This window comes from Gracilinanus agilis, chromosome 3, assembly GCF_016433145.1.
Source record: "Gracilinanus agilis isolate LMUSP501 chromosome 3, AgileGrace, whole genome shotgun sequence".
NCBI classification, from domain to species: domain Eukaryota; kingdom Metazoa; phylum Chordata; class Mammalia; order Didelphimorphia; family Didelphidae; genus Gracilinanus; species Gracilinanus agilis.
The window spans coordinates 96,435,555-96,451,108 of NC_058132.1; the positions used below are offsets into that span (position 1 = coordinate 96,435,555).

At 42.3% G+C, this 15,554-nt stretch overlaps 1 protein-coding gene across 1 annotated transcript in view; it reads left to right on the forward strand.

The window, feature by feature from the left end:
• The window catches only part of SLCO2B1 (solute carrier organic anion transporter family member 2B1), an 87,110-nt gene that overhangs the window by 69,072 nt on the left and 2,484 nt on the right, over window positions 1-15,554 (forward strand). Inside the window, exons 9-12 of the mRNA XM_044668145.1 lie at window positions 931-1,285; window positions 10,470-10,635; window positions 11,922-12,094; window positions 14,739-14,803. Coding sequence (XP_044524080.1) covers window positions 931-1,285; window positions 10,470-10,635; window positions 11,922-12,094; window positions 14,739-14,803 — 759 coding nt within the window. The remainder of the gene's footprint in view (window positions 1-930; window positions 1,286-10,469; window positions 10,636-11,921; window positions 12,095-14,738; window positions 14,804-15,554) is intronic.

A 15,554-nucleotide genomic window follows, 5' to 3' on the forward strand; every position in this document is an offset into this window, starting at 1 on the left:
GAAGTGGAAGAGGAAGAGAGGAGAGGGAATAAAATGGGAAAGGATGAGAGGTGAGAAGAGAGGATAGGATGGAAAGAAAAGGAAGGAAATAGGTGGGGAGATGAGAGGGAAAATGGGAAGGAATTAGAAGGGGAAGGAAAGGGAGGGATAAGATGGGCAGGGTGAAGGGAAGAAAGAGGAAGGAGTGGGAGAGAATGGAAGAGGAGTAGAGGAGAGAGATAGGAAGCAGAATGGCACAATAGAAAAAACAATTGTCTTTGACACAGGAAGATGTGTTCAAATTTCATCCTCAAGTGTTTATTACCTGAATGACTTTAACAAGTCACTTAACCTCCCTTGACCTATCTATAAAATAAGACGACTGGACTAAATGGCTTTTGATATTTCTTCTAGATCTGTATTTATGACCCTATATAAAGAAAAAGAAGAAAAACCCAATACTTTTTGCCATTGAATATCTATCATACTTACCTTAAAGAATAGAGTGAGAACTCCTGAAATGGGAAAAAGGCTAAATAAGATCCTTCCAGGTCTTAGGTTCTAGGATTCCGTAAGTGGGCTTGATACAAGGAAGATCTTGAGGCTCTTAAGAACTTAATATGAAGAAGAAATGAAGTTCCATCTAAGGAAAAACTAACGATTGGAGCTGTCCAACAGTGAAATGGGCTGCTTCAGGATTGAAGGCATTATTTTTATTGAGATCTCCCCATCTAGCTTGCTAAGCTATCCCACTAACCGACCTTAACAGTGAGGTCCCATCACGACTAGAGGTGCTCCAGCTTCATTTTAGTGGGGAGGGTGGGCTGCTATAGGAGAATCTTGGATCATGAATTCAGAGGTAAACATAGGTGCTTGCTAAGCTTCTTCTCAGCCTTGGGTTATTGTTCATCTAGGATTGGCTCTGATCCGACCTCTTTTTCTCTCTGACAGTCTTTCCCCAAGTGTTGCTACGGAATCTACGCCACCCCATCTTCCTCCTGGTGGTGCTGGCCCAGGTCAGCATGTCTTCCATGGTGGCCGGAATGGCCACCTTTCTGCCCAAATTCCTGGAGCGCCAGTTCTCTGTCACTGCCTCCTTTGCCAACCTGCTCATCGGCACCGTGAGCATCCCTGCAGCCATATTGGGCATCGTGGCTGGAGGGGTCCTGGTACAGCGCCTACACTTGGGCCCCACACGCTGTGCAACTGTTGGTGTAGTGGGAGCCTTTACTTGCCTGCTGCTCGGCCTGCCACTCTTCTTCATGGGCTGCCCCACTCACCCTATCGCCAATGTCTACAGCCCCAGGTGAGTAAAAGGACAGGCAGGACTGACCCTTGGCAGGTGCCAAGATGGTAGTGATCCACGAAGCAGGAAGTGCTTCGTGCCTCCAAAATCTCTCCATCAATCCTATCCTTCTACTAGATCTGAAATTTTTCCAATGAAAGAATCCCTGGCTTAGACCATAAAAGAAGGAATATGGTCTCCAGAAGGCACCTATGAAGACCAAGAGATAGCAAATGATGGCTGAGACGAGCTGAAATGACCTACAACCAGATTTGTTGTTCAGTCGTTTAATTGTGTCTGACTCTTCATGACCCCGTGGATCATGGGGTTTTCTAGCTGCCCTGGAATCAGAGGACCCAGGTTCAAATTCTGACTTTGCCACTTACTGTCTGTGTGACCTGGAGTAAGTCATTTAACCTGTCCTGGCCTCAAGCTCATCTACAACATGAAAGGGGCCATCCCAATTTAGCATGAGTCTGACATTAGGGGAAGAATATTTGCCTTTCTGGTAGGAGGCAGCTAGGTGGCTCAATGGATAGAGTGCTTGGCTTGCAGTCAGGAAGACCTAGATTTAAATTTGGCTTCAAATATGTTCCAGCTGTATGACCCTGGGCAAGTCACTGAATCTCTCTTAGCTTTAATCTTCTGAAGAAAGAAGTAGCAAACCATTCTAGTATCTGCCAAGAAAACCCCAAGGACTCGAAGAACCAGACTATCTATGACTCTGTGATTCCTGAAAAGTTCATATTAAGTGCCTACTACATGCCAGGTACTGTGGCAAGATCTCATTTAATCCTCATAGCACAGCAATCCTGGGGAGGTAGGTGCCATTATTATTCCCATTTAACAGGTGAGGAAACTGAGATTGAGAGGTCAAGCTACTTGCCCTGTGTTGCTCAGCTAAAGTGTCAGACTCAGATCTTTCTGATTCTAGCTCAGCACTCTATCCACTGTACCACATAGCTATAATATTATTAGTTCCATTCAACAGATAAAGAAACTGAGGTTTTCTGAAGGGAGGCTATTTACTCAAGCATTATATAACTAGGAAGGAGAAGAATTGTGAGCAGAGCTGAGCTCATGTCTTTTCACTGTAAATCCAGGGTTCTTTTGCCTATGCTGAGTTGCCTCTCTAAGAAGAGGACTGGAACAGAAGTTGAGACATTTCAGAATGGAATCCCTGAGGGCAGCTCAGGAGGTCTCAGGTCCATTTTCAAGGGCCGTCATCTTCCTATGTCTGGAATGCTTTCCCTCCTGGCTTCCTTCAAATCCCAAATAAAATCCTATTTTCCTAATTCTAGCACCTTCCCAGTGAAATCATTTCCAGTTTTCCCTAAATCTATCTTGTTTGTACATAACTGAGTTTTTTCCCTAAAACCTTACCTTCCATCATAGAATCAATTCTAAATCAAGAGAGTAGCAAGAGCTAGGCGATTTGGGGTTAAGTGACTTGCCCAGGGTGTCACGGCTAGGAAGTATCTGAGGTCAAATTTGAACCCAAAGTCCTCCCAACTCCAGACCTGGCTCTCTATCCCCTTTGCTATCTAGATGCCCCATACTGAACTGTTCAAATGCTATATCCCTCATTAGACTGAACCCTCTTGAGAGAAGGAACTGTTTGGGGCATTTTTCTCTCCAGCACTTAACAGAGTGCCTAAAATGGAGTATGTTCTTAATCAATGTTTGTTGACTGGCTGTTAGTGAGGGCAGTCCTGGGGTCTCAGCCTTCTCCTTTGATCCTATCAGAATTCGAACTAGGAGTTTAAAGGTCTGATCATGCAGAGAAAGCAGCCAGAGGTCAGCTCCCCTCCTACTTTCTGCGCAACCACAGAAATTGTCCCTTCTCTCTCGCCACCCCCACCCCCCCGGCAGCTTGATCCTCAGCATCCTCCCCTCCTGCCTCCCTCCACACGCTCCCCCCACTACTTTGTCTCCGATCTGGCCTCTTGGGCACTTGAGAAAGTGTTGAGACAGCTGGAGAAATCAGCATTTCTGTCTTCTCCAGAAAGATTCCATATCCCTTCGGGGCCCCCTTTTTTGGCTCGGAATTGACTGTGATAACAGAACAAAATTTCCCAAACATTCCTCACCCTGGCCCTGGAATCCAGGAATATTAAGCCTTCCAAAAACCTTGGAATATCAAACCTAAGAGTAGTAAGAGATCTGAGAGCACAGAATATACAATATTAGAGCTAGGGTGGACCTTGCCATATAGAATATAAAAGTCAGCATTGGAAGAACCCTTGGAATGTAGAATACTAGTGCTAAAAGCTATGAAAGAACACAGAATGTTAGAACATGTAAAGTAGACTATTAAAGCCAATGGTAACCTCAAAGATCCTCACATCCAATTGTCTTATTTTATAGAAAAAAAATGACCCGTGGTCATTCCTGTGTTCCCCATTTGGCCCTCTGACTGCCTTTCAGGCTCTGTCCCACCCATACTCATCCTTCCTCCATTCAGTATGCCTTTAACTAAGAGCTTCGAGCCCTCATAGAAATATAAAGACTGTAATGATTATTCAGTCATTTCAGTCATGTCTTCATGATCCTATTTGGGGTTTTCTTAGCAAAGAAACTAAAGTGGTTTGCTGTAAAATAAAACTTCATTTTACAAATGAGGAAACTGAGGCAAACAGGGTGAAGTGACTTGCCCAGGGTCACACAGCTAGGAAGTATCTGAGGCTGGATTTGGACTCAAGTTTTCCTTACTCCAAACCCAAGCCCTATCCACTGCACCATCTAGCTGCCAAAAGTACTGTACATAAAAATAATAAGCCCCAGCTTTTAAGGAACTAACATCCTTGCTCTTTCCTCTTAGGATATTCATTCTGCTGCTTTCTCCTACTATCTTGACCAGTTATGTATTTGGACTAATTGTGGATCAATTGTGCATAAAGCTCAATACTCCAAAACTGGGTACAGTGAGAGGTGTCTGAGGGGTGGGGTTGGGGGATATGGCCCCTATCCTCCAGGATTCTTTAGTCTTATCTGAAAAAAAATTTATTTATAAAATTTAATTTATAAATTTTTTTATAAATTTTATAAAATTTAATTTATAAATTTTTTTATAAATTTTATAAATTTTAATTTATAAATTTATAAAAAATAAAAATATATATAAAAATATTTTAATTTGTAAGTATTCCATCTTCTCTTATCTTGTTTAAGTTTTAGCCCTTGTATTTGTTATACTTACCCCTTGAGATTCTGAAAGCCTCCAAGAAGCTCTTCTTTCTCTACTAGTCACTGCTAGGTTCCCTTTTCCCTGTCTTTCACAGAAAATGCCCCTCCTGAAGATAATGATATTGTTCATTAGCCTTCCTCCCCCTCTCCATTGGTGCAGAAACTGAGAACATCAATTCTTCTACACATAGATGTATCTATCTATCTATCTATCTATCTATCTATCTATCTACCTATCTATCTATGTCTGTATCTATCTATCTGTCTGTCCATCTATCTATCTATCTATCTATCTATCTATCTATCTATGTCTGTATCTATCTATCTATCCGTCTGTCTGTCCATCAATCTATCTATCCATATATCTACCTATACATATATCTACCTATCCATCCATCTGTCTATCTATCTGTCTGTCTGTCTGTCCGTCCATCTATCTATCCATCTGTCTGTCTGTCTGTCCATCCATCTATCTATCTATCCATCTGTCTATCTATCTCTCTATCTGTCTGTCTGTCCATCCATCTATCTATCCACCTGTCTATCCATCGCTCTATCTATCTTTCTGTCTTTCTGTCCATCCATCTATCTATCCATCTGTCTGTCTGTCTGTCTATCTATCTATTGATCGATCCATCTATCAGTCTCTCTGTCTATCTGTCTGTCTATCTATGACCTATCTATCTTATCTGTCTGTCCATCTACCTATCCATTCATCCATCTCTCCAGTTATCTATCTACCTATCCACCTACCTATCCATCCATCCATCCATCCATCTATCTATCTATCTATCTATCTATCTATCTATCTATCTATCTATTCATCCATCCAACTATCTAGCTATCAACCTGTCTATCTACACACACACACACACACACACATGAGGGTGGGGATGGGGTGGCGGGGGCAGGCCTAGAGTTAGGAAGTCTCTTCCTTCTGAGTTTAAATATGGCCTCAGACAATTACTAGCTGTGTGACCCTGGGCAATTCACTTCACTCTGTCTGCTTTACCTTCCTCATCTATAAAATGAGCTGGAGAAGGAAATGGCAAATCACTCTAGGTGAAAACTCCAAATGGGGTCACAAAGAGTCAGACATGGACAACCCTGTATGTATGTGTGTATGCACACAAGGACACGTGTGTGCATGTGTGATGCATACGTGTGTGTGTGTGTAAAATAATCTTACAGGAAAAGCCCTGGGGGGAGTAGAAGTGAAGAGAAATGTGAGAATAAGCAGATTAGAGTTAGCCTTCATAGTTCTACCTTTAGTAGGATTATCAGTCAATTAATGAGCATTTACTACAATTCTCTTACAATTCTCTATAATGCTAGTGCTTTCCCTCTGTTGGCTATCTCCAAATTAGCCTGTAGCCATCTTGCTTACAAAGTTCTCTACAAAGGTCTCCCCCATTAGGCTGTGAGCTCCTTGAGGACAGGGACTGTCTTTGTATACCCAGGGCTCAGCATAGTGTCTGGCATGTAGTAAATGCTTATTGACTGTGGTTCCTTTCACCAAATTCCCCTGGGGATTTCTCAGGTTCCTTCCTCACCTAAGAGATGTCCTGGACTCTGTTCATCACTAGGTACCACCAAAACCCCTAAGGATAATACATACAATCATGGATCAGAGAATTTAGAATTAAAAAATACTTCACAGATCTAAGATTAAGCTAACCCCCTCATTTTTCAGAGGAGAAGACTGAGGCCCAAGGTAGAGATGTGTTTCACTTGCCTGGGTTCACAGGGAACATTGCCAAGACTAAACCCTCATTGGTCCGACCCCAGGGCCAGGTTTTTCTCCATTTCTTTTCACTGCCTCTCTCATTGGAAGCCCAATTCTCTTGTCCTTGGCCCTGTTTTTGGAAGCCCTGGCAAAGATTGCTCTGGAGAACTCCCCTTCCCTGGGCAGCGTCTCCTGGTCCAGGGCCACCTGGCTCTGGTCCCATCACACAGAAAGTAGCAGCCAAATTTTTCCAGTCTCTGCCCCCCACTCCCTGTGTCAGACATGCCAAGACAGTTTTAGACACATCAACAGTTTTTTGTTTTGTTTTGTTTTGTTTTTCTCAAGGGAAAGAAGCTCTGTGCTAGAATTTTCAGTCTCTACCTTTCTTACTCCTCCCCTAAATGAGTGTCATAACAGCAGGATGGCAGCAGTTTATCTCCCCTTTGACCTCATCACTGGCTTGACCCACATCTGCTGTCCCAGAAGACCCATCACTGGGGAGGGAAAGAGACAATGAATTTGAATACCAAGACCAGAGTTTAAACTTTGAATCTCCTGCAGCTTATCTGGGTGACTGGACAAATCTCTCAAAAGTTCCACATTCTAGTCTTGAAAATGAGGCATACTAAGACTTAGAGAGTTACTATATTTTGTGAATATTGAAGCTCTACAGGAATCAGAGGTCTGATCAGGACTGGCACTAATAGAGGATGGGCAAGGCTTGCTCCAGGTGTTGGACATCTGGTCAGGGTCACTGCCCATTCAACTGGCCTGCTCCCTCCTTCAACACCCGGATTACCTCCAACCCAAGATCCCATGACCATTTAGCTTCTCTCCTGCCCTGCCTGGCCTGAGAACATATAATCTCTATCAGCATGGAACCCAGAGAGGAGAGAATGACATCAACAGCTGCCCTCCTCAGTCCCTCTCTTCCTCTTCTGTTCCTTTTTCCACTGTGCCTTCTAGACTCTCATCTATAATTAACAAATTCCCCTTCATCCTACATATTCTTCCTCTCATACCCCTACTCTCTTCTTGTGCTCACTGAAACCTAGTATTCTTCTGAAGCCCCTACATATATTAGCACCCTTTCTAAAGCTAGCAGCCTTTTTATTTTCAAGTCCCTGACACCATGCCAGGAGAAGGAGCTGCCATAAGCCTTACTTGCCTTTTCAGAGTCTTCCACTGCCATCAGTAGGCAACAATTCATCTAAATTTGTTCCTTCCTTCAAACTTTCTCTCTCTCGGGTCTTGTTGCCTTCACCTATAACCTTTAGGTCACTCAATCTCTTCAATAAGCACATGACTGGTTTCTCAATTTCGGTCTCTCCCCTCTTCAAATGGCATAACTTCCCAGTTCCTAAATTTTCTCAAGTCTCATATCCTCTGCCTCTGTTCTATCTCAACCTAGGAATGAAATTCTTTAGCCCCAAACTTTCAATATGGCTCAGTTGAATTTGTCCCAGGTGCCAGAATTCCTAGTTATAGCTATCATCATCATCAGTCATTGCCCACCACCTATTATCACCCACATTATTAACTCGGCTTCTTATACTGGATGCTTGGCCCCTTCCCTCAATTAGCCCACAGTTTCTTGGCCATCTTGGATAGTCTAAACTTCCTGACCTGTCCTCCATCCATCTAACCCTCATCCCAAACTCTTAGAATTCCTCAGAACTTCTGGGATTCTCAGAGTCAGAAGACATCTTGGGAATCCATCTATCTCCTACCTACAGTATGACTTTCTTTTATAGCGTCCCTAACAGTAGCCAGTCACCTTGCAGTGACGGAGAGCTCACTATCTTATGAGAAAGACTACTATAGTTTTGTACTGTTCTGATTGCCTAGACGTTTTCCTTCTCTTGAACCAGAATCTATTTTCCTACAACTCTATTAATTGAATATTAAGTTCTGTCCTGCAAGACCAAATAGAACAAGGATGATCTATCTTATTTCTTGAATTCCTTTGAGATAGAGAGTGTGTCTCTTCTTCCATCTCCTCTCCCTCCTCTTTTTTGTTCTCCTTCATCTCTTCTTCCTCCTCCTTCTTCTTCCTTCCTTACAACCCTGGGCATAGGAATCAACCCATAAGAAAAGCTTCATAAAGTATTTAAATAATCCCCATGACAAGAAGCTCACAATCTTATGAGGGAGCTTGTCCCACTGTGAGACAACTCTAAATGTTAGGAAGTTCTTCCTTATATGGAGCAGAAATCTGTCCCTTTATATTCCTGTCCTTAAAGTAGCTGCCTGCCTTCCCTCCATCCCCAGAACTTTCTCCCATCTTCACTACTATTCAGACTCCCTAGTGACATGCATACTTTCATTTCTGCCCCTTTATGAATTTGCCTTGTAAATGGGACCCTACTGATTCACCTTCTCCAGGTAGTTTCCCCTGATTAACCTCACTAGCTTTCGTCACTCCTTCATTGGATATTCCTTCAGAACTCACAATTTACTTTTTGTTTTGTTTTGTTTTGTTTTGTTTTTTAAACCCTTTACTTTCGGTGTATTGTCTCATAGGTGGAAGAGTGGCAAGGGTGGTCAATGGGGGTCAAGTGACTTGCCCAGGGTCACACAGCTGGGAAGTGGCTGAGGTCGGATTTGAACCCAGGACCTCTTGTCTCTAGGCCTGACTCTCAATCCACTGAGCTACCCAGCTGCCCCTCACAATTTACTTTTGTTGGACAATTTACTTTTGTTGGATTCTCTCCTTAATTTTCTGTTTTATGTCCATGTCCTGGGTGTGGCTCTAATCCCTCCTTCAGATTCTGGGTTTAAACTAGAAATTCCCTTAGGACAGGGTCTGTTTCTTGTCAATTCACAGACTCAGAGTTCTTTGGGGACAGGACCTTGTCTTCTCCTCTAAGGACTTTCTGAGCCCAGAGATCATTTCTTTCCCTCAAGCAGGGGATCCCTGAGGGCAGATAGATATGCCTTCCACTTCAGCCCACAGATTCTCTGAAAGCAGAGGCTAGACACCTCCTTCCATTGCTCCTTCACAATACTCATCAGAGGACTTTGCCCACAAAGCCTGCAGAGTACAGATTCAAGTTATGTCTCACATTGGATCCCTTATTGAGTTTAACAGAGTCTCAGGGAACCAAGAGACCTGAGTTCTAGTCAAACTTCAACCCAATTCAAAAAGTAGTGAGCATTTCTTATATATCAGGCATTATGCTAACCACACACAAAGATCCACCACCACCACCAGCTGTTTATTTCAAGACTTACCTTCTATTTAATTCTTTACAGGATAACTAGACAGCCCAGTGGATAGAGTTCTAGACCTGGAGTCAGGAAGCCTAATCTTTCCTAATTCAAATCTGGCTTTAGACACTTACCAGTTGGGTGACTCTTGGCAAATCATTTCACCCTGTTTACCTTGATTTCCTCATCTGTAAAATGAGCTGGAGAAGGAAATGGCAAACTGCTCCAGAATCTTTGCAAAGAAAGCTCCAAATGGGGTCATGAAGAGTCAGACACAACTGAAATGACTGAATGACAGATTCTTAACATTGTCTCTTGGTCATCAACTTGCTGTGAAATGAGGGGCTTATATTGCATAATCTCTAAGAGACAGTGGTATGTAATGGAAGGAACAAGAGAAATTGAAGTTCAGACCTGTACCTGTATTTGATGCTAACAAGGCTGTGTGTCCCTGGGCAAGTCATTTAACCTATTCACGTCTTAATTTTCCTTAACTGTAAAATAGAGATAATACATGAAGTACTTATCTTGCAAAAGTGATAGTCCAATGAGATCATGTATGTAGAATGCTTTGTAAATCTTAAAGCCATTTATAAGGGCTTTAAAAATTGTTATCATCAAAGGTCCCTGCTAGTTCCAACATTCTATATCCTTGGCTCCCTTCTATTGCTGAAATTCTATGACCTAAGGCAAAAGAACTTAATCTCTAGGACCTCAGTTACTTCGTCTGTAAAATGGAAATGGTGATGCCTTACCCAAGTAGGGAGCTGCTCTGATTGATTCCTAAATGTGAAGACTACATCTTAGCTAAATGTTGTATCTCTCTCAGCTCCAAGCATAGGACTCTGTTTCTAATAGTAACTTGACAGAATATAATGCCAATACTAATATTATTCTCAACATTAATTGAATATCAAATCTCCAATTTTACAGGTGAGGGAAAAGAATGTGAATTCCTGAGATTATTACTCTTTGGGAATCATCACGATTGGTTTGGGAAAGATAGAAAGAAGTTGGAAGCTGGGGGTAGGGAGCAGTTACCATAGGGGAAGAGTTGATTCTGTAACATTGCTTTCTTCCCAGTACTCTTCCTGAAAATGAGGAGTTCCTAATCTGTACCCAGCTGTGCTCCTGCTCCAAGAGTGACTTCAACCCTGTGTGTGACACCAGGAGCCACACCGAGTATGTCACCCCCTGTCAGGCTGGCTGCACAGGGGTTCAGGATGATCCAGGCCCAGGTCAAGGCTCAGTGAGTCCCCTTTAATGATCTCTCTTTCTTCCTTTCTCTCCTTCAACTGGAACAGCTGAGGGGTACAAAAAAGGCCTTAGGGTGGGGAAGGTTGTTGAGGGAGAGGGTGGAAGAGGGTTCATTGACAGGATCTTAGAGGTAAAAGATCGTGCTTTCCAACATTTTGCTTTCCTTCCCATGCCTATCTTCCCTTTGAAGTCAACAAGCATATTCAAATATATGGTGGACCTTATTGAGTTCTTAGAATTTCTCTACTTCCATCATCCTCTCCCAAAGATGTGGGCACATAAGCTGTAATTATCTCCATGGTGGCATTTTTACAAATATTTAACAAAGGTATTGCAATGCAAGATAACCAAGTGTTCTTGGAAATATTTTTCTTCTTGACTTAGGATGGACAATGAAATTAGCTCCATCAGTTCCCTTATTTGCTTCTCTAAGAAGAATCCATGAGTCATTCTTCCTTTTATCTAGCTAGAACTTCCTTTTATCTTCTGGCTTAATCATAGTGAAGATGTCAAATTAATATACTTCAGTTCCTCCAGTAGTGCATTTGTTTGTTGGCCAGTGGACAAGAATCTCACATGTAGAACACTAATAGATAAGCTATTATTTAGAGATGATCTAAAAATTGTGTGCTTCTCAGCATCCTAAGCCCTCCTTTTATAATAATAATAATAATAATAATAATAAGTAATAGTAGCAGTATTAATAACCAGCATTTATATTGTATTTAAGGCTTATAAAGTGTTCTACCTATATTAACAAATTTTGTGCCACTGGAATATAAGCCTAGACAAGTTCTACCATGTTGGAAAAGTTTCAAGAAATATAGTTCTGAGTTCTTCTCAACAATCCTGGCAGGTAGGTGTTCTTATCCCCATTTTAAAGATGTAGAAACTGAGACTGAGAGGTTGAATGACTTGATCAGGGTCACACAGCTAGTAGGCATCTGATGTAGGTTTTGGATATAGGTCTCCCTGATGTCAAGCCCAGAACTGAATCTTCTTTTATTATCTTACCTTATTTACCTACTTGCTTCTTCTTTTAGTAGCTACTCTATGACTATATCCCTTATAATTAATCTTGTTTCCTTGCATGGAGTCAGTCTGAGCTGTCACCCCATATTTTGGGCAAGGCCTTAATTCCTTCTTGCCCACATCACTGTGAAGTTGGTGCAATACAGGAAAGCATGAAATTCAATGTAGATTTCTTCATCCAAGTATGCTAGGGTTCCCCAAGAACTTTTTCTCTCTCACCCCCAGATCTTGCCTTTTCTTTTCTAGGTTATCTATACCAACTGCAGCTGCCTCCTTTCAGGGATAAGAAGTAGTTCAGTCATCTCTGGATCCTGTGAATCATCCTGCAGTCACCTGGTGTATCCTTTCATCCTCCTCATCAGTCTTGGAGGGGCCGTAGCCAGTGTCTCTCATACACCTGCCTTCATGCTCATCCTGAGGTAACGGCAGACCTACCTGGTTAGATTGTGGCACCCCTCAAGTATGACTCTCTGCATGATGGGACACAGCAATGGCAAGATAAAATATAACCTACTGAGTGGCGTAAACCCTGTGTTTTGAGATCATGTGATATATCCCATAATCTAAGTTCACTAGCAGAAATGTCTATTGGGGACTAGGATGGGCCACTAAAGTCAGGAAGACGCCTCTTCCTGAATTCAAACCTGGCCTCAAACACTTACTGTGTGACTCTGGGCAACTCAATTAACCCCGTTGGCCTCAGTTTCCTCATCTGAAAAATGATCTAGAGAAGGAAATTGCAAATCACTCTAGTGACAAGAAAACCCCAAATGGGGTCATAAAGAGTCAAACACAATTGAAAAACAACTGAACAACGTGATGGGCTCCCTAAAATAGTTGAAAAATATGAAGATATGAGTTCAAGTACTAACTTTGACACTTTCTAGCCATTTGAGCTCAAATAAGTCACTTAACTTCTCAAAAACCTCAGTTTCCTTATTCAGAAAGTAGGAATAATGATCCCTGCATTTGCCACCTACCCAATTTTGCCTTGAGGGGGAAAAAAAGTGCTTTGCAAACCCTAAAGCTATATAGAAACAGGAACTACTATTATTATATTAGATAAGGAAATGGGCTATTGGGTGAAGGGCACATTATTTTTTTCCACTGATTACCACCGATCAATGGAAGACCCAGAGTCAGTATTCAGATAATAAATCATATGAATCAATCTATGAAGGTGTTGATGAATGAATGATTTAATTAGGTAGATAAGTCGAAGAATTGATGAATGAAAATCTGAATGAACAAATTCAAGCAAAAAAAATACTAAGTGAGTTAATGAATGAACTGGTGATCAAATTAAAATTCCTAAGAATTCTGTCTGGATGGTTTTCTGGAGAGCTCTATCATGCTCTGAATCCTAGGCTTATATTCTCCTCCAAAGTTATATGGCACTTAGGAGGAAAGCATTAGGCAGACTGGAGGACCTGAAGGCAAGTTAGAAAGGAGAGCAGGGATGGATGATGCTGTGAGGAAAGGGAAGGGGGATTGTATAAGAAAGGTAGTACAGAAGAACAGATATGGGGGATGACAATCTAATTGGGACATACATCCTTCTTCCCCCCCACCCCCACAACTGCCTAAAGACAGCTGGGCATGTATTGGGAAGGAGCCTTTGCCCTACAGGTCTTTTTCTGGTAGGAAAGAGGTTATAACAGATATCCTAGACCCAGAGGACTTGATCCCTGGCCTGGGAAGGGGCACCAAGCCCTAAGGAGGGGTGGGAAGGGGAACAGGGAGATCTTGAGTAAATTCTTACATCATCGTGGAAAGAGCACTGGCTTGAAGTCAGAGGGCATGAGTTCAAACTTTGCCTCTGACACCTACATGTCTTTGGTCAAGTCACAAACTTCCATGGGGGCCTTATTTCATTTTCATATTCCATGGAGATCTCTTCATTTATAAAATGAGAATATTTTATTAGATCCATGTTGGCAAACCTATGACATGTGTGCCTGTAAGGGGCTGATCCCTTCTCTCATTCCACGCACACCTGAGGACATTTCTCACATCACCCACCCCTCTGCCCAGGGGAGCGCTTCCTCCTTCCCCTGTCTGGGGCAAGGCTGAGGCTCACATGGCATGAAGGTTGTAGTTTGGGCACTCAGTCTCTAAAAGGTTCACCATCACTGGATGGGATGTTCTCTGAGATTCCTTCTAGTTCTAGATCTATAATTCTATAATTATTTTTTTTTAATTCTTGCCCTCTGCCTTAGAACCAATATCAAGTATCAGTTCCAAGGCAGAACAGTAAGGACTAGGCAATTGGGGTTAAGAAACTTGCCCAGGGTCACAACAAAGTATTTAAGGTCAGATTTGAACCCAGGACCTCCCATCTCAAGACCTGGTGCTCTATCTACTAAGGATTGCTGCCCCAATCCAATTATACTTAGCAGCTATAAGTAGGGAGAAGGTAACCCAATTATCAGGACCTAGAAGGAGTGTTAGATCCTAGCACAGCATCTCAGAATTAGAGGGCTTCTAGTCCAAGCCTATCCTGACAAAGCATCTCCTTTAAACCATCCCAAACTAGTAATCATCCAACTTTTGCTCAAGAAGAATTCTGGGGGCAGCTGGGTGGCTCAGTGGATTGAGAGCCAGGCCTAGAGACAGGAGGTCCTGGGTTCAAATATGGCATTAGACACTTCCTAGATGTGTGACCCTGCACAAGTCACCTTACCCCCATTGCCTAGCACTTGCCACTCTTCTGTCTTAGAACCAATACATAATATTGATTCTAAGGTGGAAGGTAAGGGTTAAAAAAAAGAAGAGTTCTGGTGAGGGGGAACCTCCCAGCATGCCACATTCCAATCGTGGATGGTTATAATTGTAGTGAAGTGGGGTTTTTTTAATACATAAAGCTAAAATCTATCTTTCTCCAACTTTTACCAATTTCTCCTACTTCTTTCTCCCTGAGACCAAGTAGAATAAGTTTAATTTCTCTTCTTTATAACAGTTCTTCAAATACCTAAAAATGGTTATTGTGCTCCCCCTAAGTTTTCTCTTCTGCAGGATCAATATACCAGTTCCTTTGACTCTTCTGATGCCTTTGGTTTACAGGGGAGTAAAGAATGAAGATAAGTCTTTGGCTGTTGGAATCCAGTTCATGTTGCTGAGAGTTTTAGGTAAAAATAAAAACTGTGGTGGGATGGCATACAGAGTTAGAGAGGAGAAGAAATGAGAAAAGGAAGGCGATGAGGAAACAGTGAGGTGGGGAGACAAATACAGAGTATCCCCAGGCAACATTTCGGAGCCCAAGGTATTATGGATTCCTTGACTTCTCAGAATCTCAAGAGCTCATCTAATCTAGAAAGGTAGCAATATATAACAATAGCCGGGGAGTCCAGTTATCCATATCCTGGTCCTGGTCTTGCCACTCACTCATTATGAGGCCTCAGGTATCTCACTTCTCTCCTTTGGGTCTCAATTTCCCTATCAGTAAAGTAAGTTTAGTTATTATTTGCTCTAGCTACCTCACAGCTAGATGGTGCGATGGATAGAGGGCCAGGAAGGTAGGAAGACCTGAGTTAAAAACCTGCCCCGGTACTTACTAGCTACATGATCCTTGCCAAGTCATTTAACATATACCTACCTCAGTTTCCTCATCTATAAAATGAGTAGGAGAAAGAAATGGGAAACCACTCCAATATCTTTGTCAAGAAAACGCCAATGGAGTCACAGAGTAGGACACAACTGAACAACAAAAATGGTACCTCACAGTGGGGTAGATAGCTTAGAAAATCACTTAATCCCATTTGCCTACTATTCTTTTGTCAGAGGGACAGAGGCAGGGAGGAAGGAAGGAAGGAAGGAAGGAAGGAAGGAAGGAAGGAAGGAAGGAAGGAAGGAAGGAAGGAAGGAAGGAAAGAAGGAAGG